This window comes from Lissotriton vulgaris, chromosome 4_1 (genome assembly GCF_964263255.1).
Source record: "Lissotriton vulgaris chromosome 4_1, aLisVul1.2, whole genome shotgun sequence".
In the NCBI taxonomy this organism is placed as follows: Eukaryota; Metazoa; Chordata; class Amphibia; order Caudata; family Salamandridae; genus Lissotriton; species Lissotriton vulgaris.
Genome location: NC_141691.1, coordinates 1,398,285,494 through 1,398,309,492, shown reverse-complemented (window position 1 = coordinate 1,398,309,492; position 23,999 = coordinate 1,398,285,494). Strand labels below are relative to the sequence as shown.

Sequence of the window (23,999 nt, the reverse complement as noted above, 5' to 3'; positions counted from 1 at the left end):
TGTGGGACGTAGCTCTTCCCGGGACGAAGCCCGCTTGATCTGGAAGGATAAGGTTTGGCAGCAACAGACTAATTCGTGTGGCAATAAGTTTAGCCAGTATCTTTACATCGCACGTTAGCAACGAGAGGGGCCTGTATGAGTCACAGTGCGAAGCAGACTTCCCCGGCTTAAGTAGTGAGATGATCAGCGCAGTCCTCATGGATGCAGGGAGATGACCCACTTCCAGAGCATCCTCGTACACCTCCCGTAGTACCGGGGCCATGAAGTCTATGTATGTTTTGTAAAATTCGACAGGAATGCCATCGAGTCCCGTGGCCTTACCTGACTGCATACTCATGATCGCCTCTCTGACCTCATCAATTTCAAACGGGGCACTCAAAAAGGCCCTCTGAGAGTCACTCAGCCACCCAAGCGCCACGTCTGTGAGGTAGTCGTCTAGAGACGGCCCGCCCGCCCCCTTGGAGGTGTATAAAGTACTATAATGGTTGACAAATTCATTAAGTATCTGCGTGGAGTCCCGGAGCAGAAGCCCCTTGGCAGTTTCCAATTCTAGAATGACAGTAGGCGTCCGCATAAGCCTAACTGTAGCGGCCAACGCCTTCCCGGGCCTCTCACCTTCCCTGTATTTCCGCGCCACCCAATACTTATGCCTAAACTTCGCCTCGCGCGCAGCTTCATCCGAATATTCAGTAATCAAGTCTCTTATCTCCGCAAGCGTGTCGCTAGTAGGGCGTGTGCGGAGGGCCTCTTCCGCCCGTCCCAGCCTGGCCTCCAAAGCCTTCAATCGATTCAGGATAGCTTTAAGCACCCCAGAGCCCTTTGCAATACAGAAACCACGCAGTGTGACCTTAAAGGCATCCCAGATAGTCTCGACACCTTTCACAGAGTCCTTATTTCTTTTAAAGAAATCCAAGCATTCCTCACGAAGCGCCTCCTTAAACTCCTCATCTAAAAGCATCGCAGCCTGCATGCGCCACGCTGTAACAGGGGGGCCTAACTCTGCCCCTCGCAGGGCAATATGTACTGGGGCATGATCAGAATATGTTCTGGGGAGGTGTCGTGCACAAGTCAGTGAGGCATAGAGGTGGGTGGTCAGAAAAAAGTAATCAAGCCTAGCCCAGGATTTAGCCTGTGCCGTAAAATGCGTACCTTCCCTCGTCGGCCCGCAGTGTGCGCGCCAGGCATCTACAAGGTGGTTCTCTTCTAAAATGGCGCGCAGTACTTCTCGCCCTTTCGTGTAGTGGTGCGGAGCTTGGTGTGAGCGGTCTAGGGTCGGGTTGACAGCAACATTGAAATCCCCCCCCATATTATGTGTTGCGACCCAGTTTCCAATATCGCAGCCCAAAGCGTTTCAAAATATTGCGGGTCATCCACATTAGGCCCATAACAACATGCAAGGGTCACTGTCACACGCCCCAATCTACCCCACACCAGACAATATCTCCCCTGTGTATCCGCCTTCGAGCCCGCCATATGAAAGGGAGTAGCTTTCTTCACCAATATCACAGTACCTCGGGCATAGGAGGAATACGACGAGAACGCAGTACATGAAGCCCATCTATTACCAAAGGCGTGCGTCCTGTGAGGTGCAAAGTGTGTTTCCTGTAGAAAGGCTATATGTACACTATGTCGATCCAAGTAGCCCAAAATGTGCCTCCTCTTCCGATGGTCCCCCAACCCCCGCACATTCCAAGTAAGAACATTCAGACAAGTGTCCCCCATCCTGAGAGTCTACCACATAACAGTAAAATCGATATGAACTGACGTTCCCTACAGCCATAAATATTCACGTCATATAACAGCCTGGTCGACCACACTGAGCGGTCTAAGGTCCCCCCCTCCAAAGCAATACCAATGTACCATCCCACCCCGCAGTAGGCAGATGGTCGAAGAGTCAGAAGTGCACATGCCAGACAACAAAACCAAACCTTAAACTCAGTACAAACCCAGGTGTCCAACTCAATAAGTCGCAAATTATATAGTTCAAAAAGCATGCCCCAGTGTTCGGCAGGCCATTCCACCGACAATCCCACCCCTCCTTTACACAAAAACACAAGGAAAGGAGCAGTCTGCAACAACACCAGTATCCGGGGGCACAGGCCCAACTCGTTGAAAGTGAGATTCATAGTCCAGTCAATCACAAGCGTACCACCTGTAGAACATCCCCCTCCCCCCTCCCACTGAAGCGCCCCCAACTCGCCAGTACCCGGTGCCCACCCCCCTCCCTTAGGAGTGAGAAAGGGGTTGACCCTACAAACTCCAGGACCTGGGTCCGGAAATGTCAATATAGAAAACAGTGGTCCTGGTTAGGTTTCAATTTGTATGCAATGTTCAGTATCTAACACATCAAAATAGCACCCACCAAAAATTCATTTATCATACTTAAGAAACTGAAAATGATATGTATACATTTAGACCAAGTGTATATTTTGTATGCATTTATTTATGCATAGTTCATATCAACGCTCTATTACTTTTACGAGCTTTGAGCATATATCCAATAACATGAATAACACATAAAAACTAAAATGCAATTATATAGTCATTACATTTCAAGTGTGCTCTCAGAAGAAAAAGGAAGGGAAAATGTGCAAGTTGTGAGGGACCGGGTAAAGGTGGTGTGACTGGTTCAAGAACATCACGTAGAAATCAAGATGCCTTTACACTCATTATATACATGGTTCCAAAAATGCATCCGACATAGGTTAAAATTCATTAATTTCTTTATATCCTATGCTGTGCTAGTGTAGCGCGGTCTACGTTTCGACCCCCAAAGAACGCTGTACGGGTGATTATTGCCTCATGATGGGGTCTTCATCAGGACTGAGAGTTGTGAGAGCCTACAAAAATAATAGAGGAATTCATTACCTATTTAGAATAAAAAGGGTGGGTGGGCTGAGTGCAATTAGTATTGAGTGGCAAATTACGTACATCATCAAGACGGTAGAAATCTTTTCCGTCTGGGAGAGGGCCTGGTTGCGCTCCTGGGAAGTCTGTAAAAGAATTAAGACTGAGAATCAGTCACTAGCTAGCTAAGGCTGCTAGATGAAAGAAGGCTCATGGCTGAAATGGGGACTTACTTGTGGAACTGCTCCTGAAAGTTATATGCAGGTTGCTCCAGGCTTACGTCCTGTTATTCTTTATTAGGCGCGCTGTGTAGAAAGACATTCATAAAATGAATGAATACCCACACTGGTAGTTAACTGTTATTAATTCACAAGAAAAGACAAATGGCATTTAAATGCCCTGGGAAAACGTTCCAGAGCGTTAGGTTACTGTGCAATCTAATTTGAAAACCCAATTGTTACAGAGCGCCTAGACGCGCTGAGTCTATGTCGATTGGAAACATAGGTAGTTAACTGTTATTAATTCCCAAGAAAAGACAAATGGCATTTAAATGCCCTGGGAAAACATTGCAGAGCGTTGGGTTAATATGCAATCTAGTTTAAAAACCCAATGGATGCAGAGCGTCTGGACGCGCTGAGTCCATGTCGATTAAAAACGGGTCAGATTTAGTTTAAATAAATCACACGGAAGTGTCATCTGGTATTTTACAAAGAAGTGGAGTGAACGGGTTAATATCAGGCATGCCCGCTGGTAAGTTAATTAAACGGAGGCAGCAGCTTGACTTACTTAAAACGCGCCGTCCGTGGTCCGACCTCTGGGGTTCTGGGCTTGGAATGAGCAACTCGCGGTGCAGCCGCTGGATTGCAATCAAGTTGGAGGCTCGACTTCAAAGGGCCAATCGTTTACAGAGACGGGGCGTGAAATGCCGGTTTTATCTAACGCGTCCTGCGTGGGCGAGGGACTCTCTACAAAGAGTATTATGTAGAGCGAACTACGGAGGGGGAGAGTCTGTAAAGTGTATCATTCAGTAGTGGTGAAGCTATTATCGTGGTAAAACCCATATTGACAAATGGGTGTCTGCCAACACGGGCTGATTGTAATGTGACTGCATTTTATAAAAATAACAACAAGTAATACGTTAGCTAATAACCAAATCCAATATATACATGTGGAAATCATTTTTCATTATTCAATGGCATTCAGAACACAGTTAAAAATATCCTTTTTCATTGAATGATGTTAGTATACTAAGTTGCCACTAAATGCTGTCCCAGTGTTAGCAGCCACTATGGGATTTTACCAATTTATCTTATACAGAGATGGAATTTATGGCCATGGATTCACATAACGGAACATGATTGGTTATGCGGGATTTTTGGCAGGAGGTAGGAGGTCAGTCTGGATTTAGTCCGGCCATTTGTGCATAGTTGGCATCCATCTCATTGAGTCCATGGCTCACCGTTTTGAATAGGTGCATCCATTTGCATTCCCTAATGTTCATTATAGAGTTCACATTGCCCCCACGTGGTCCCAAGGAGATTTTTTCTAGGACTAACCATCTCATTGATTCGGGGGTGTGGTTGTGTTCCTTGAAGTGATCCACAAGAGGTGCTCCAACTGTAGAGCATCGGATTCTGCTGGAGTGCTGGAAGATTCGATTCTTAACTTTCTGTTTGGTCTGGCCGACGTACATCAAATTGCAGGGGCACAGAATGGCGTAAATGACTCCGCTTGTGTTACAATTCGTGAAAGATTTGAGATCTATGGTTAGATCGTTGTACATCAGTTGTTTAGTTTCCCAGCAGGTGGGGCATGCCTTGCACGTTGTACATTTGAAATGGCCCACCACATCGGGAAGGTTCCACATCCTTTGTATGGTAGGCGCTGCAGGGCTGTCCAACATGGAGCGTACTACATGGTCCTTTATGCTTTTGGCTTTTTTAAAAGCATGCATCGGAGGGTCCGGGCAGTCTAGGGTGTCTGCAATAAGGTTCCAGTGTTGGTTCACCCCCTCCCTTAACAAGCCCACAACAACACAACATCAAAAGTGCATTTAGCAAGTCCTGTGGGGTACACCCGCTCGGGGTTCCAGAGGTGCACCGTCGTCCACCCCCACCTCTCCTCTCCGCAATCACCTCCATTCTTACCGTCTCTGTCCAGGCGAGGGAGAGAGCATGGGGGGGTGGGGGCCTGGCATGCAACTGGACCTGCGGGTCCACCCAGCCGTAGTCACCTGGGGGGTAATCGCAAGTGCTTTAATCCAAGGGAGTATTTGAGATTAACCAGTAGATGCGGAGAGTCACAAATCCCATTCATTCCGCTCCAGAGTCGTGTCCGCCTTCCGCCTGAGCAGCCCTCCTGTCTCGTTTAGGCAGAGTTTTAATGTAGTCTTCGACTTGTTGCGGATTCAAGAAGAAGTGTTGCGTGTCCTGGTGGGTCACTCGCAGCTTGGTGGGATAAAGTAAAGCATAGTCAATATTCAGCCCTCTCAGTTTCCTCTTTACAGCCAGAAATTTTCTGCGTTGTTCCTGGACCACCGGGGTAAAGTCTGGGTAGATGGAAAAGGACACTCCCTCATAGGCAAGATTCTGGTTCGCTCTGGCCGCTTTCAACGCCGCATCCCGGTCACGATAATTTAGCAGCCGTGCAATAATGGGCCTAGGCGGGGCGCCCGGCTGAGGTTGGGGTCCAAGGGAGCGATGGGCACGTTCCACTATAAACTTTTTGGAGAGGGCCTCTTGCCCCACCGTGGCCATTAATAGTCGTTCAACATAGAGCTCCATCCGCCCCGTGTTTGTGGATTCCGGAACACCCGTGATTTGTACGTTGTTCCGCCTGCTTCTTGCCTCCAATTCTTCGTTCTTGGCGGCTATCACCCTTAGCACATTGTCCATGCGAGAGAGCCTTGTTGCATGTGTTGTCGTGGTATCTTCGGTTTCGGATATCCGGCGCTCGGCCTCCGTTAACCGCTCTTCGTGTATATCCATTTTTTGGACGATACCGTCCATTCGAGCGGAGAGCCTGTCCATCTTGTCCACCACTGTGGCAAACCCCTGTCGCATGTCTTGCAGCATCGTGGCGATCTCGGGGACCATGGGGGCCACCTCCGCTGCCGGGCTCCGCGGTTGAGTGCCCTCCCCCGTCTGCTTAGTCCCTTTCTTTTGCGTTGCTGGTTCAAATTGCAGCTTGGGCTGCCGGGTGTCCGGTTTCCCCATGCCGGGACAGCAGAGAGCGTACCGCGGGTCCGAGCCGCACTTTTAGGGGTTCCGCGAGCAGGTGGCACCCAGAAGCGGTCGAGACCCGACGTTCAGTAATCGAGCGATGCTCGTCTCAGTTTAAAATGCGCCAAAGGGTTGGTAGCCAGTATAGAAATCCACCCGGGTAGGCAGCAATCCTCTGTTAGGGCCAAGGAGTACGGGCTCCTGTGAAGTTGGCGCGCGTGGCGTTTCGCGGCCTACACGCCACGTGTCAGTCCGGGTCGTCACGTGAACTCCAGTGCCGCCGCCAGCGAGGACCCAGCCCGGGGTCTCCGCCGCTCCAGATTCACCTCGCTCTAACTCCGCCACCGCAGGTCGTAGGATCACCAAACTCGGACAGAGTGTGCAGCAGTGGTATATCTTCCCCCCAGTCGTGTTTCAGGCGGGTGGATGCAGATTTAAAGGATTAAAGCAGGATAGGAATGCCAGGCGGCCGGAGCCACACTAAAGTGCAGCCATTCAGCTCGTGCGCCCTCTAGCGCCCCCTGCGTTGTAATACTTGCGTTGTAACAGCATGCGTGGTAAAAGCATGCGTTGTAACATCATACATCCTTGTACTGTAATGCCGCAGGTTTTTTGTACAGCTATAATGTTCATACTACTAATAAACACTACTTATATAAGGATGTATATGTAAACAACACCAATAGGGTCTGTTATTAGTCAATCCTGTATATTTTAGTATTTAGCACTGTTAGCACTTTAGAAATCATGGTAGTAGGAACATGTTTTTTTCCCCATGGTTTAGCCAGACTTCTGCTGTCTTTCTTAAAAATATTTGGTGATAAGGTGTGGTTATTTAATCCATGTTGGTTCCTATTGACAAATGAAAAAAAATAGGTTTTAATGTAAAATGTTTTTTTTTTATTCCAGATCATTGACTACTTTACAATGTATGTACTGCCTGTATGCTCTCCTCAATAAAAATTGTAATAAAAAATAAAATAAAAAAAGAAATGTACTATAGTGATAAAGGAAAAGAGGTAGCGATCCCTTAAATGTCCTATGGTGCTTCTGAAGTGAATCGGTTATTTTTTTATTGTTCAGTTAGATAATACAAATTCAATCTATGAATGTATTGGTAATTTATTTGGTACCACGTCCTGCTTTCTGGCAGCTTCAGAGAATTAATTTTTTTACACGGATGCCAAATAGATGGCAGAGGTATTATTTTGTATTTATCCAGTTGGCAGAAATAGTTCAGTGATTATCCATCAGCGTTAAAAAGCAGAGGTTTTTCTCAATTTGTCTGGCTCTTAATAACTTAGCAGATTTGCTTTACAAGTATTGCCAGTAGCGTAGCTCAGTGAATTGATCGGTCACTGATTACAAATGCGATGATCTGAAGAGTTGAAACCCTGGTAAAGCACACTTGGCCTGTCACCCTTCTGTGATCTGTAAATTGCATAGTATAAAATGGTTAATATTAATACCTTTCATTTGCAGCGCTTGGAAAGAGCAGAATTGTGGTATAAAGTTGTTATATAAAAACCCATGTTGTCTATCCGGCTACAATCACCCTGCTCATACATATATCTAATTAATGTTTTTGCTGTTTACTGATTGTCTTGTTATATAGTACAGGTTTTTTCCTGTCACCAGCTTATCAAGCACATAGCAAATACCCTTTATCATTTATCTGTTTGATGAATGAAAGATATTCTTTACTTGGTATTGCGCTGACAGGCGCCAAACAGATTTTCTTTGCTAAACACAGTTTCATACATAAAAAACACTATTTGTTATTTTTCCAACACACTCCACTACTCCACCTGACCACTAGACCAACCTCCCTTAAAACTTCAAATTTAAGTTGTATAAAATAGATTACAGGTTATTTAATCATAAATTGAGGAGGGGTGACTAAAAAGTGGAGGTGGGGGTTCAGTGAAGTTCTCTTCTTGAGTCAATGTAGTGGCAGGGGAAGTGGAAACATATAATAATTTTTCCAGCAGAACCTAATACGCATTTTTTACTGTATATTGGACTCACTTACCATTGGTTGGCTTCCATGCCACTTTGGTTTCCTTACTTCGCTTGGTTAGCGCCTCCTCCTTCCTGCAAGCGCTTCCACTGTGTGTCCCTGCTGTGGAGCATGGACCTAGCACAGCTTCCTGTCTGCGACCAGTGTCCTTTCACTGGCCATAGTCTCTTGCAAGTACTTTTTTAAAATGTTGTTTCATGCACTCTATACAAGTGCATGTATCTCAGTCCCTTCCTCCTCCCACTCACTGTCCTCTCCGACCTCTTGCCAAACAACACGGCCTGCTCTCTGTTGTGTTGCTTCTCCCTCCCTCTTCCCCCACACTGCCCTCGTGTTGCTTGACTCCCAGCCCTCCTCGCCATGTCTGTTGTGTTGCTAACTCCCCCCATTGTTCACTCTGCCTCCTATAATCCTTCCGTCCTGCATGAAAACATCAAACCAAGCCAAAAAGCTCTCACGAGTGCTATTTGACTTTGTTAAATGTTTTTAAAAATATTGCATAGCAACACTGGCTGCTGTGCAACAAGGCTTAAAGAAAACAAATGCTCGGATTCGGTCAAAGCTGACTGTGTCATAGTGCTTTTTCTTAACTTTAAGCTAGTTGCACAGCAGCCCAGGCTGCTGTGCAACATGTCTAAAAAACATGGACAAAGCCAACAGATCTTGCATAGGTGCAAACTATTGTCTTTGCCAATGCTTGTTTTCTATCTGACATTAACTGGAGAGCAAGTTATTTTTCATATCTGAATTTGGCTTTGTGTTTGTTCATTCCTCTATGCCCTGCAACTCTGATGTGGTTATGCCTTCTGCTTGGTCAAGTTACCTAACTGGGGAGACGAGACGTGCCCCTAATTCAAATTAGTTAGGCTCATGTAAGAGGTGTATTTTGGCGCCCCTGCTCTTTACATTATATATCAACAACTTAGATTCCTCCCTAACTGCCTCCTGTAAAGATCGCTTGGTTACCGTACTTCTACATGCGGACGCCGCCGCACTCCTAGCGAGAACGGCAGTGGGACTCCAGTTATTGTTAGACTCTTTCGCGGCCTTTATGAAGTCATGAGACTTAAGTGTAAACTTTTCGAAATCACATATATTGGCCATTCGTCAGAAATCCCTAAAGGTCAAAACCCTTTATTGCGAGGGATATATACTAACCAGGGTCTCGTCGTTTCCATATTTAGGAGTATTTTTTGACGACTTAGGATCCTGGGGAACCCAAAAACAGCAAAAAAACCTGTTTTGATCAGAGCCACATCGGCTGTGTTGGGTTTTGCCAGGAAGTTAGGAGCTAGGCCAACGAAGGCCCTAATTCAAATATATAAAGCGAAGTGTATATCACTAGCTATGTGTGGGGCATTAAAAATACGAAGGCCATTCAGATTGTCGAAGATAGCTTTTTAAAGAACCTTCTAACTGTCCCTAAAACAACAGCCAATTACATCGTCCATCAGGAATGTGGAATTGACTTTGTTGAAGATGCAATTGCTGTGGCACCCCTTCAGAAATGGATAGCTACTTGGCTAAACCCTGATTTAGTGCTAAACCATGATATCTTGAAAGATTGTATGTCACTCAATCGTGGGTTGTGTGTATCCTGGCTCAAATACGTCCAGAAGCTGTCAGTTAAGCTGGGTAGACCAGAATCATACAACTCCCCAGAAACACTAGACAAGGGAGATATAAAATGGTCCAAGGAAACATACCTGCACTTAGCAACCATGGATAGAGAAGAGAGAGAGCTGGAAAAGGTGACAGTAAGGGCCCACCAGCTATGTAAAACAACACTATCCATGGAACCATATTTAGGCTTTGTCACAAACAACAATCACCGTTTTTTATTGATCAGATTTAGACTCAATCAATTTCATTTTCTTCTCGGTGAACAGAAAGGTTGGAAGAAGGTAGATGACCTTGGGCCCTGTACCTGCGATAGCTTCTCGGGGCAGGATATCATACATTTCATATTTTTCTGTGAGCACCTTACAGTCATTAGGAAGCGTTTTATTTTTCCAATTTTAAATAACAAAGGTTTTATGCAAGTGAGAATTGCAAACAACACAGTTGATGGACAGAATGAAGAACAATGTCTTACATTCACCCCAGTAAAAAGATCTGGGCCTAAATCCATCGTTTTCTTGCTCTCCACACCATCCTAGGTCAGACACTGGCTATATGCAAATCAGCCTTGACCCTGTTACTCATGGGAACAGTCCAGCCCGAACTACCAAGCCATGTCTTTCCTAGACCGGAATCAAGCATCCAAGGACTGGTTTCTGGCTATCAGCCTTTTTCAGCCTGGATAGCTTGACTCCAGTGATGTGGAGAGCCTGGGACTCACGTCTGAGCATACCCAGCCCACTCGGGGTGAAAATTGCAAAGTGAGACCAGCCCTTCTCTATTTGCAAATGTTGACAAATGAATGGGAAACTTTTAATATTGCTAATTTTTTATCTGCAGCTGTAAGAACCCGGAGGAAAAGAACTTAATATCTTATAATCATGTATATTTTTATCATTGTGTTAAAATGTAATCAGTTTGTACCATTTTTATTTATTGATTTTATATGTATTTATGAGTATTGACTGTGCTTTATATATTAGGGATTTACATTTGCTAACATAAACTGTTTTTTAGAATGCTTTTATGGTTTGCACATATACCGAATAAAGATATTTGACTGACTGGTTTAAATGCACTGCGCTTCTAGTCACTCTTCTACCTCTGCTCTGCCAATGATCTCCTCACAATTGCTTTTAAAAAAGGCATAACCTGTGTTCAATTTCTGCACCTCTTTTTCATTTGATTTGTGTAGCTCGCACAATTAAATGAAAGATCTTCACTCATTGCGGATGCATCTGCCATATTGTGCCTAAGTCCTTGGTGAGGTGAATTCCATCTTCATATGGATGTACCTTTTTCAGGTGTAGCAGCCAATTATACCTACTTCTTGCATTTGTATTAAATTGTTAAAATCTCAACACACAACCACAGCCATACCATGTACATGATATGTGGTTTAAAAATTCAGAATTGTTGATAAAATATGCAGGGTAACCTTAGTGTTCACTTTTTTATTGGCATGGGATGCTACAATCCTATGAAGATAATTAAAATTAGAGTTGGTCGAAATTCCTATTTTTCAGTCCACAATAAACAGATTTGAAATGGCGGGCAGTTCTGTGGTTTCTGAATCTGTTTACATTGATTTTTTTTTTTAAATGGGGCAATGCAGACATATTGCCTTGCAAAAAAAATGTCCCTGTTCTTGGCACAAAGGAGTGCAAGAAACAAGATATTCATGTGCCACTCGGCGCACAGGTCAATAAGGGGCAGGACATAGTAATTAACTCAATGGCAATTTCATTAGGTTAATGAATTACAATGGCCGACCCTTGACCATACTCTTCAAAGCAACTTATGTGTGGTGCCCACCTTCCACGAGGACTCTGAAGGCAGGGGTGGCACACATCCTTACCTACTGGGGAAGTGGATTTGAGGTGCACTGCCAGGGCTATGAGCAATGTATTTAGCCTATTGCAGTTAGCTTTAAGCTAAATAAATTGGTCGGCCCCTCATAGTGCTTTTAAAAGAAATAGTCATTTTGGGGATTCTTTTCTTCCGACTGATCAGTTGGTCTGCCCCAAGTCCACTCTGCAGGCAAAAAAGGGTCACATTCCTTCATTCCACTTACTGCACTGGAATTTCATTAACCTCTAGTTAAATAACTTTCTCTATGGACTTTGGGAACTGCTTCCTTATCCAATGTGTAGTTTGATACTACATCATATTGTTGTCTAAGACTCATGACTGAACCTTCTCAATGCTGATTGTTGCCTTAATTTTATTGCCTAATGCAACACTAATTAAAGACTTCATTGTCTGAGTCTTTTAAATTGACTAATGTTCTTTCCACAGAGTCTGTGCATACGATATCTAGATTCTAATGCATAGCAAAGATAGTCATAGATTATTTTCAGAACAGCAAGTCTTGTTGTTGTTCTGTACAGCAGTAGCTGAGCTGTTGGTCTGTGTGACTTTGGCTCTATTAAACTTCTTTAGGAGGTTTGGACTTCCAGTTGGCATCCTATACCTTTACAGTATGGTATTGGGGGTGGTATATTTGAACGTGATCATTAATTTGTAAGTTGGTTACCAATTGTTGGTCCTTGTTGTGTAGCCAACGGTTGACACCCTAGTTTCCTTCACAGATCAATGCAACAAGCAAGATCCATCGGAGGACCAAATGAAGGACAACTCAAATTAAAAGATAAATAAGAATATAAATAAATTAAATAATATTGTGCCCAGGAGGAAAAACTTCAGCTGGATTATCAGAAATTTTCTTTTCACATTTCTAAGTGTCTAAATTCATCTGAAGCTTTTGTAAATTGCACATATAGCTTTAGTGCACTGGCAAAACAAACATATTGACAAACTTTATTCTCCATACCACATATTTCAATCTATCAACAAAAATTGCCATCCCTGATACCATCAAAATTAGTTTTAAATATGAATGACAATAATAAAAGGGTTACGTTTCTTAATCAATACCTGCCCTTATCCAGTTATATTTATTTAATTATAGACTCCCTTGTGTAAAAGATTCACTGTTGTGCACTGACAGATAAGAAGTAGTTGTACACATATATTTGGTATGCATATGCATAAAAACACTTACATTCCAATATGGGGCAACGCCTGGATCTCAGCTTTGACTGTAAAGTGGGCCTGTGCTCTTTAGACAATGGATATTACAGGGGTGTTACATCACATTCTGTGCCGTCATTATGTGTGACATCATCAAGAACTGTTTATGCCATTAGCCCCCCATTCTTTTTTTTAGGATTTGTGCCCTGAAGTATACACTTGGATTACAATTTGTGTTATTAGGTACGAGGTGAAGCTTGGAATAGTAACAATAAGGTAAACCATACCTTGACAAAACGGGAAGGTGTTGGATCCGGAGTGGCAGCGGTCACATTGTTGTCCAGTCACACCCAGTCGACACTCACACTGTCCTGTTACTGGATCACACGCACTCTGATAGGATCCATCAATTGAACAGCGGCAAGCTAAGCAGAAATATTTTCACAGATATAAATATTCAAATAAACAAATCGCATGTCGCAAATCACTGTTGCAAAGGATATATGTCAAGATTTGAATCACCTGGAGGAATGGGTAACAGGTAACACGTGACCAGATGCTACATTTTACACTAGACACAAAAGACATTTAAATTGATGATAAGAGAATATTGGGAATTTCCGTCTGTATCTGGGATTTATTTTCCGTGGGCAACATCTTGTGCAATTGAGAACTCTGCAATTTCATGAATTTACAGACTTGTGGAAGCACACTATTGATGACATTTTAATTCTATGTCAGGACGGAGGCGAGGATTATGCAGTCCTTTCTTCTCTTTATTATAATCAGCACTTTAAAGAAAAACCAATCAAAACATTTTTATCGAACCACAACTCCCATGAGCACATGGGATACAGTGTCCATAGTAACCAACAGCCAATCATGGATCCGTCCGCTGTATAACTAGCCATGACGTCCTATCCTCTTCCTCTTTCTTCTCTGCTCGTCAGATAAGTCACCCTCTTTTACTTTTCTGACATATTGCGTGTTTTTGATAAATTTAGTGGTTCTTTCGTGCCTGTGCAGTAGCGCTTACTCTGTGGTGCGCTTTTTCTCCTTTTAGGCATTACGGCAGTTCGACGCGCGTCAGGCGCTGCTTGCGCCGTCTCTGCCGTTCGATCGCGGGCTCTGTGGAGAGCGTCCTCGCTTTCCCTCGGCCCTGTGGGGCGCCACCGCAAGGATTAAGGCTGCGCTCGTGGTTCTTGCCTTGCGGGACGGCGCGCTGAGGCGGGAGTTTCCTACCTCACCAACCCTCGCCTCTGACACCGGCTCGGTGTACTCGTTCGCGCTGTCTGCGCTGCGCCACCTGGTGGCGGCTTTCAGTCACCGCAACTGAAATCGGACGGCGGTACTGCCTGAGCACCGGCGAGGGGGCTACCTTGTGAGTTTAATTAAGGTGTTACTGTGCTCACACCCTCAATGAAATGCAGACTGTTGAGCAGTCAAACCCCCCCATTCAGGAGGCGGATCAAATAAGCTGCACCCAGCCCTTGCCACCGGCGGTTGGTCGCGCGCTTTCGCAGGCGCTGGACACGGTACTGGCACCTTTGAGGGAGAGAGTGGATGCCCTCACACAGAGTCTCCCCGGGGTGTTTAGTGGCGCAGATCCTGCGGACCGCGGAACCAAAGGTGTGCAGGGTGGTGGGAAGAAGTCAGCGAAGCGTCACGCGGGGCACTTGGAGGAGTTCGATCGCTTGAGGGACTCCTTCCGGAAGAGTGTGCGAACGCTCAAAACATTACCCTGCCGGGAGGGATTTTTCCCCAGAGAGGATGGCGACGAGGTCGCCCCGGACTCTGACCAGGAGGATGGTTTCCCCTTGGAGGGAGAGGGTGTTACCGACGACGATGAGTCCTCGGCCGACGAGGATGGCTACTCGGGACGTCCCTGGCGTCCTGCGTCCCATTCCTCGGAATCCGTGGAGGGGGATGACAAGACCCCAGATATGTTCGATCCCACAAAAATCTACCACCCGAGATCGTCGGAGTGGATCTTGGACCCCAAGGTAGCTGCATATGTAGCTGGTAAGGTACGCCAACCTCTAGACAAAGAGGTTAGGACCCGCATGCGGGGTGAGTGCCCTCGCCCTAAGCTGGAAGGCAGAGTGGCAGCCACTCCAGACATTGACGAAAAGCTCTATGCGTTCTTCGCTAAATTTATGAAGGACCCTAGGAGGGGCATAGATCGATCCTGGCGCAACTGCCAGGATAAGCTCCTGGACGCCGTGGGTCCCGTGACCCAGATTATCCAGTTAGCCGAGAGGGCCAAGGAGTCAGGGACGGCGATGTCCACGGAGGTCGTGGCAGGTTGCGCACAGAGAGCCCTATGCTTCCTGGGCAACGCCAACTGTGCGTTGGCAGCAGAGCGAAGGAGATCTCTGCTCATCAAGATTGATCCAAAACTCGGAGATCTAGCCACTTCGGAGGCAGGCCCTATTGCACAAGGCAAACTCTTTGGAGAACCTTTTATAAAGGAATTAAATAAGTTCGTCACAACTTTCTCTGCTTTAGACAGAGCACAATCTTCCATCAAGAAAATTTTCCCTGGACGGGTTTTTGCAGGGGCCGGACCAGGACGGGGTCGCTCCTCCGGCCGCCAATCCCAGCAAGGCCCTAACAACAAAACCCAGCAGCGTCGTAACAACGGCTGGAATGACAGTCGCCAGGGGAACTTCTACCCGAGTCGGGCGCCGGCAGAGGGCGCGGCAGAGGCTATCACGGCGGTGCCAATGCACCGGGAGGCCCATCCGGTGAGTGTTACCCTTTTTTCCCCATCCGTTCTGGGGGGAGGCTACGGGATCATCTCCACAACTGGTGCAAAATCTCCTCAGACCCTTGGGTTCTCCAGACGGTCAGGGGCTTCCGGATAGAATTCTATGGCACTCCCCACCAGAGGGTTCGCCCTCGCCCCTTGGTTTTTTCCACAGAAGACAGAATTCGAAAACGAGATCATAGAACTCCTCAAAAAAGGTGCGATTCGCAAAACACACCTTCACCCTGCGGGGTTCTTGAGCAACATTTTTCTGGTCCAGAAAAAGGACAAGGGGTTTCACCCGGTTATCAACTTACGGGAGTTCAACGAATGGCTGGTTTACCGCCATTTCAAGATGGAGGGAATCCATCTGTTACGCGACATTCTCCTACAGGGGGATTGGATGGTTCGCCTGGACTTGAAGGACGCGTACCTCACGGTACCGATCTTTCCCCCTCACAGGCGCTTCCTGCAGTTCTTATGGAACGAGGAGGTCTTCGAATTTCAAGCTCTCCCATTCGGTCTCTCGTCGGCCCCTTGGTGCTTTACGAAGCTCCTTCGGCCGGTAGTGGAGACGCTACGCGAGAGAGGCGTGCGGATGATCATATATCTCGACGACATCCTGATCATGGATCAGTCGCTGGAACGACTTCGGTCACACTTGACCATGACTATTCCCTGCTCCAGGATTTGGGGTTTGTAGTGAACGCTCAGAAGTCAGAACTTCTTCTGAGGAGACAGATTACCTTTCTGGGTTTCCTCATAGATTCCGACACGGCCTGCCTCAGCCTCCCACAGCAGAAGGTGAACAAGATCCGCAAGGAACTTTCCCAGACTCTGCGGAAGGACAGGATCTCCCTTCGGCACCTGGCTCGAATAGTGGGCCTTCTATCATCCTCGATTCAGGCGATTTTTCCGGGCCCGTTGCATTACAGGGCACTTCAGCGCCTGAAGGCGCAACACCTCCGGAAGGGGCTTACTTACTCCGAACTCATCTCCCTTACAGAGGAAACGAGGACGGAGTTACGATGGTGGATAGAGCACATGAGTGCATGGAACGGGAGGGCGATCTTCGGATCCAGCCCGGACCTGATCATCGAATCGGATGCCAGCAGAGCGGGCTGGGGAGCCCGTTGCGGCAATGTCATGATGGGGGGCCGGTGGTCAGAGGACGTGCTACAGCTTCACATCAACTGCATGGAGCTTCTAGCGGGCTCTTTCGCGGTGAAGTCTCTGACACAGAACCAAGTGTCGTGCTGCATCCTGCTGCGCATGGACAACGTGTCGGCGGTACAGTATGTCAATCGCCTAGGCGGGCCTCGGTCCAAGGCGCTGACGAACCTGGCGAAAGACTTCTGGCACTATTGCCTAGAGAAACGGATTTCAGTCTTGGCGGAATATCTCCCGGGCACGCAGAACTCGATCGCGGACTGGCATTCCAGGAACTTCCAGGATTTCAGCGATTGGAGGCTGCACCCCGCGGTCTTCCAAGATTTGATGGAGACTTGGGGACCGTTCTCACTGGACCTGTTTGCTTCCCGGCTCAACCGTCAACTTCCGAGGTTCGTGAGCTGGAGGCCGGACCCGGAAGCGATTGCGGTCGATGCTTTCTTACAGATCTGGTCGACGGAACAGGCGTACGCCTTTCTCCCTTTCCTCATTATTCCTCGAGTAGCGGCACAAGTTCGCCGACTACGAGCCTCGCTGGTCCTGGTGATCCCCTTCTGGCGGGCTCAGGCCTGGTTTCCCCCACTACTAGAGCTGTCGTGGGACTGTCCGATTCGTCTGCCCTTGTTCCCGTCGCTACTTTCGGGGCCCCTGGGAGAGGGGCACCCGCTGGTGCTTCAGGAAACCTTAATCCTCATGGCGTGGAGGATTTCCGGGGACGTTGGCAGGACGGACGCCTTTCGGCGGGCGCTGAGGAACTCATCAGCAGAGCCTGGGCCCCAGGTACCGTCAAGAGGTACCGATCGGCTTGGCAGCGGTGGCGTCGTTGGTGTCTGGGAAGACACGCCGATCCCGTGGGGGCTGACGTTACCCACATTCTGAATTTTCTGGCAGAACTAGCCCAATCGGGTTTGGCCTACCGGTCCATCAACTCTTTCAGGTCCTCTATTTCGGCGGGACATTCTCACATCGACGGCAGGCCGGCGGGGGAGCATCCTTGGGTTTGCAAGCTCATGAAGGGTGTCAGACTTTCCACACCCGCAGAACCCAGGTATCACAATCTCTGGGATGTCAACATCATCCTCAGGTTCCTTAGCTCCTGGCGTGACAACCAGTATCTGAACAGGAAAGAGCTGTCATCTAAACTGGCAATTTTGCTGTGTCTAGTCTCGTGTAAGCGAGTTTCTGACGTGCGTGCATTGGATATCACGGCACGTGTCTTCACTCCAGAGAGAGTGACTTTCACGGTTGCTAGACGCACCAAAACTAGCATCAGGTCAGTGTCCTACCCGACGTTTACGGATCATCCGAAGTTGTGTGTGGTGCGTTGCCTCAAGGCGTATGAGGATATGACAGCGGACTGCCGCCCTCCTGGGGAACGGCAGCTCCTCATAGCACTGCAGAAGCCTTTTAAGGCGGTTTCGGCTCCGTCTATCGCTAGGTGGGTCTGTTGATCATGACCGAAGCGGGAATAGATGTGACCAGATTTGGAGCTCACTCCGTGAGGGGAGCCATGGCCTCTAAGGCCATTCAGGTGGGCGGTAGGCTAGAGGACATCATGGCAGCAGCAGACTGGTCCTCGGAGTCTACATTCAAAAAGTTTTACATCAAGCCCATCTATGGCGCGGCAGAGCTTGTGGTGGATAAGCTTTGAAACTGCATAATCCTCGCCTCCGTCCTGACATAGAATGAAAAATTTCCTAGCTAACGTAACAGAAAGTTTCAATTCTATTAAGGACTAGGAGGCGAGGACTATCCCTCCCGAGATGGGCCGGTCTCGTCCCACCCGTACACCTTCGTACTTCAGTAAGTATTCATTTTACGATTTGCTTCAATGCTATGCTAATGCAATGACTTGAGTTAGTACAGTATATTGTTTGAATTCATGTTTGAAACCCGGTAATGTTCAAGTTGTCAAGCTATATTGATTCTGGTGCATGCTGTGTACTGCCTTTTGCCTTCCTTCTTGTAAGAAGAGCTGGGTAACGGTCTTCTTGTTTGGTTTAGGACAAGACCAGAAGGATTGAAGAATGTTTCCTGGGGTTCTGCCTCACAGAGAAGAAGAGGAAGAGGATAGGACGTCATGGCTAGTTATACAGCGGACGGATCCATGATTGGCTGTTGGTTACTATGGACACTGTATCCCATGTGCTCATGGGAGTTGTGGTTCGATAAAAACGTTTTGATTGTTTTTTCTTTAAAGTGCTGATTATAATAAAGAGAAGAAAGGACTGCATAATCCTCGCCTCCTAATCCTTAATAGAATTGAAACTTTCCGTTACGTTAGCTAGGAAATTTTTCACTCTCCCTCAAAAATCGTATTTTGGCATATTCATTTCTGCAAAATTGGAATAATTTAGCAAATAATCCCACTTTATAAATAAAATATTTTCCACACAAGCCCTGTTTTATTGTTTTTAGTTATTAAACATTTCAAAAGCGTTTGAATATTGAATTAAAAAGTAGAACAAGGAGGAGGAGCCTAGCGTTCGCCCAAGATGGCCGCGTAGGACACCAGCTCTGCCGCGATTGTGCCCTCGCCCCCATATCCTGGCTGTATCCTGAGGCGCTAACCCCACACGCGGTTTGCGGAAGTCCTGTGGGACCCATTGCAGCAACTCCGGTACCGCTGCGAGGTCGGGGACCGGAGTCAGAAGCCGGGAGATCTGAGGCCTCCGGGGCCAGGAAAGCCGGGGGCTGTAGTGTGTGGCGCGGCCGGTTACGAAAGCAACAACAGCCGCAATCAAAACCGGAAGTGACCTGCCGGCCCGGAAGATCCGGGAGGGGCCCTGAGACTGAGGTGCTGAGCCCCCGGCAGATGCCCCGCACATTCGCCCGGCAGTGCCCGCCTGTGAAATGTCGCGGTGAGTCGCCGTGAGCGCGGCTGAAGAGGTGCCGGTAACTGACCAGGCTGGGGGCAAGAAGTTTTGAGTTTGAGAGGGCGGACGCATCCCCTTGGAGGCACGAGCCCCCCCCCCAGACGGGTATCTGGAAAGCGGCGAGATTGGGGCCCAAAGTGGTGCATAGTGAGCAGGACCTTCTGTGAAGGGGGGTCGAGTAGCTTTTAAGGCGGCAGTCCTGCTGCAAAACAGACGACCCCCGAGGAAGAACCCTTGCCAAAAAAGATCTTTTGTTACAGAGCGAGATCGCCTGACACCCCGAAAACTAGGGTGGGCGAGAGGATTGTTGGCTGCGGCGGGTGGAGAAGGCCGAGCAGTCTGGGCCACAGACCCAATTGTGTAGAGACGTGTGGTCCTGGGGCGAACTTCCTGGGTTTCGAGACTCGCCGCCCGGGCTCTATCCTGAGGCGCAAACCCCACGCACGATTGGCGGAAGTCCTGTGGGGCCCATTGCAGCAACTCTGATCCCACTGCGAGCTCGGGGACAGGAGTAAGAAGTCGGGAGGTCTGAAGCCTCCGATTCCGGAGAAGCCAGGGACTGTGGTGAGCGGTGCGGCCGGTTGCGAATTTAACAATAGCTGTGTTAATACCGGAGGTGACCGGCCGGCCCGGAACACCCTAAGGGGGCCCAAGCACTGAGGGGCTGAACCAGCTGCAGACGCCCTGCCCATTCGCCTGGCGGTGCCCGCCTGTGAAGGGTTGGAGGTGAGCCGTCGTGAGCGTGGCTGAAGAGGTGTCGGTTACCGACCGGGCTGGGGGCAGGAAGTCTTTGAGTCCGAGAGAGCGGGCGCCTCGCCTCGGAGACACGAACCCCCCTGGTGGGTATCTGAAAAGTGGCAAGATTAGGGGCCAGAGTGGCACACAGTGAGCAGAACCTTATGTTGAGAGGGTCGGGGAGCTTTTGTGGCGGCCGTCCTGCCGCGGAACAGACGACTCTCGAAGACACCCCGAAACTAGGGTGGGCGAGAGGACTGAGCCTAACTAGTCGGGTTCGCCTGATAACACTAACTTTGCAATTTCTAGCCTCCATAGACTTTGTCCCGCATCCCGCGTGAGAGTGCCCACTCTGCACCCGAGTTCCCTAGGCCTCCTACTAGTAATCTGAAGGTTCAGTAACGTAGTCCTAGCGATTCCAAAGCCTATTAGTCCAGTACTTACCTGCTAGTAATTTCGCATTCCACTTTTAGTGTATATGGTTTTTCGTGCCCCTCGGGCATTTGTGTAAATTGTGCGAACTTAAGTATTTTTGTTTTGTGCTTAGTACCCTGTCCTCATAAAGAGTCCAGGGCTGTTTTGATCTAAATAAATACACTGTTTATTTTCATAACACATGTGTGGTGTCCTTTCACTTGGTGTTCAAGGGGTATATGTGATGGTATAACAGCTGGCTTAACACGCCCTCTAGAGTTTAGCCCGAAGACTGCTCGTATCCATGCTACTAGGATAGCTGGTCTATAAGGTTGACTTACAACCAATCATCAATAAGGGTTGTTTGGACTGATACAAAGTGCTCACTAGAATAGTGAACATTATATATCAGGCCAACTTCTCACATTGGTGAGCAGCGGTTGGGATTTGAGCTTGCTGTTGTTTTACCACACGTATCCTAAGAATATCATTGTGAAAGATCACATAGATATATAGGTACATATAACTTAGCTTAGAATACTCTGAGTTCTACTGAACCAGCTGTTGTAGTTCAACAAGGCCTAGCACACCCTGACTACAACTCTTAGCAAGGGATCAGTAGGCAAACAAATAGTGTAGGTAGGTGCATCACTTACACCACACTAGAAGCATGTCTAACCACGGAGAGTCTTCAGAGACCCCTTTTGTGGTTGTGGACCCTCCACAGGTCCCTTCCAGATATGCTGCTCTTAGCTTCCAGGAGATGAGACAAATCTGTACATCCAGGAAGCTAAAACAGGGTTCTAACCCTACCATTCCTTTTCTGATTGGTCTCTTAGAGACTTATGATGCCAGGAGGACTGCCAACACAGATCCTTCTCATCCAGATAGGAATATGCCCCCTTAGAGGGAACCCCAGGTGACCCTGACCTCATCCACCTCTCTGCAGAAGGTGAAGAGGAGGTAGAGGAAGAGGAGCCATCAGGGGATGAGGCAGACAAGGGTCAGGTAGAAGTCAGTAGACTAACCAGGACCAACTTAAGCAGGCATGAGAATGGATTTGGGGACCCCCAGGGCCACTCTCAGGCAGGCTTAACATTGGGAATGGACGAGATAGGTCTCTATCTAGAGGCTCTAGCAGTTCCATTCGAACCAATGGCTCTCAGACCTCTTCTCGTAGAGGGATGTCATTCCCTAAGAGAAGGGAGCATGAAGCAAAGATGAGGGAGACCAATCTGAGGATTGAAAGGGAAGAACTTGCCCTGGCCAAAGAGAGGCTTGCCTTTGCTTGAGAGCAAAAGTTAAGTGGACTAGATTCCACTGGTGGCAGCATTTTACCTAGCAATAGGGACAGGGGTTTAGACACTAGACACTTGAGTAAGATAGTGCCCCCCTTTAAACAAGGGGATGATATCCACAAATGGATAACTGCTTTGGAGAGGGCCTGCACTGTCCAGTGCGTCCCCCAGAGTCAGTGGGCAGCTGTCTTGTGGCTCTCCTTTGAAGGTAAAGGTAGAGATAAGCTCCTCACTACTAGAGCTGAGGATGCTAACAATTACCAAGTCCTGAAAAATACACTGATAGATGGGTTTGGCCTAACCACTGAGAAGTACAGGTTGCTGTTCAGGGATACCCAGAAAACTCAGTCTCAGGATTGGTCTGATTTTGTAGATTGTGCCACTAAGGCTTTGGAGGGCTGGTTGCTGGGCATTAAGGTTACTTATTACACAGGATTGTATAATCTGATCATGAGGGAACAGATTTTAAACAATTGTCAGAACCAGTTGTTGCATCAGCATCTTGTTGACTCAGATCTGACCTCTCCCCAAGAATTGGGAAAGAAGGCAGACAGATGGGTCAGAACAAGAGTTAAGCAGAACCAGGGCCAGAACCAGGGTGGTCAGAAGAAAGCAGACCAGAAGGGTAAAGATACCAAAGGTGAACAAAATGACCAGAAGTCTTCAACAGGTCCCCAACAAAACAAAGAGGGTGGGGGTCAGGCTTCCCAGAAGAAGAAGACTCAAGAAGGCCAGTCTAAAAGGTGGTGCCAGTACTGTAAAAGTAAAACTCACTGGTTTAGTGAGTGCACCAAGAAAGGAGGGCAGACTCCTACTACTGCAGCCCCTAAGGCACCTGTGCCCCCTAGTACAGCCAGCAGTAGTGGTGCACCTCCCAAGGGATTAGTTGGGTTAACCTTGGGTTCTGAGGGGTATGACAACTTAGTTGGCACACTCACTCAGGCTGTCCTTGTCTGTACAGGGGATGTGGATATATCCCCTGATGTCAGTCCTAATACTTTGGGCAAATACAGGCAGACACCTTTGATAAATGACAAAATGGCTCAGGCCTATAGGGACACTTGTGCCAGTGTCACCATGGTGACACCTAACTTTGTGGACCCCGGACAGATCATGCCAGGTACAGATTTCCTGGTGACCAATGCTAGCAACGTCACTACCAGTCATAGTATGGCGATTGTTGCTTTCTCCTGGGGAGGGGTAAATGGCCAAAAGAAGGTTGTAGTTAGTTCAGACCTCCCAGTGGATTGCTTGTTGGGCAATGATTTGGAGTCATCACAATGGTCAGAAGTGGAGCAGAGGACTCACATGGAAATGTTAGGCTTGCCAGCACATGTGCTTGCTGTGACTAGGTCACAGGCCAGAAGATGCCCCACTGAACAGGTGCTGGATCCTGGAACAATGGACCAGCCACCTTCCAAGAAGAAGAGAAGTAGGGTTAAGGCATTGCCTTCCCCCTTGCCCCAGGTTGAGGATCAAGTCTCAGAGGAGGCTGACCTACAGGAACTGAGGGAAACTGAGCCTAAAGAATTTGAACTTGATCAAGTTGAATTCCTGGGCTCATGGGGACCCTCAAGAGAAGACCTGGGGAAGGAACAGTTAGACTGCCCTTCCCTTGAACCCCTCAGACAGCAGGCTGCTGCTGAGGCTGCAGGGAACGCCACAGGTACCCACAAGGTATACTGGGATGATGGACTCCTGTACACTGAGGCAAGAGACCCCAAACCTGGTGCAACCAGGAGGCTGGTTATCCCCTTGTCTCAGAGAGGTTTCCTTCTTACCTTGGCCCATGAGATTCCCTTAGCAGGACACTTAGGCCAGACAAAGACTTGGGACAGGCTTGTCTCACACTTTCACTGGCCTCACATGAATGGAGATACCAGGGAGTTTTGTCGCTCCTGTGTCACTTGCCAAGCCAGTGGTAAGTCAGGTGGCACAACAAAGGCCCCCCTTATACCAATGCCTGTGGTGGGGGTACCCTTTGAAAGAGTGGAGATTGACATTGTTGGACCAATG

The 23,999-nt window shown here is 47.9% G+C and overlaps 1 protein-coding gene across 1 annotated transcript in view; it reads right to left on the bottom strand.

Annotated features, from left to right (window-relative positions):
• Positions 1–23,999, bottom strand: part of LAMA3 (laminin subunit alpha 3) — a 1,118,674-nt gene that overhangs the window by 587,248 nt on the left and 507,427 nt on the right. The window contains exon 17 of the mRNA XM_086917979.1: positions 13,029–13,166. Coding sequence (XP_086774105.1) covers positions 13,029–13,166 — 138 coding nt within the window. The remainder of the gene's footprint in view (positions 1–13,028; positions 13,167–23,999) is intronic.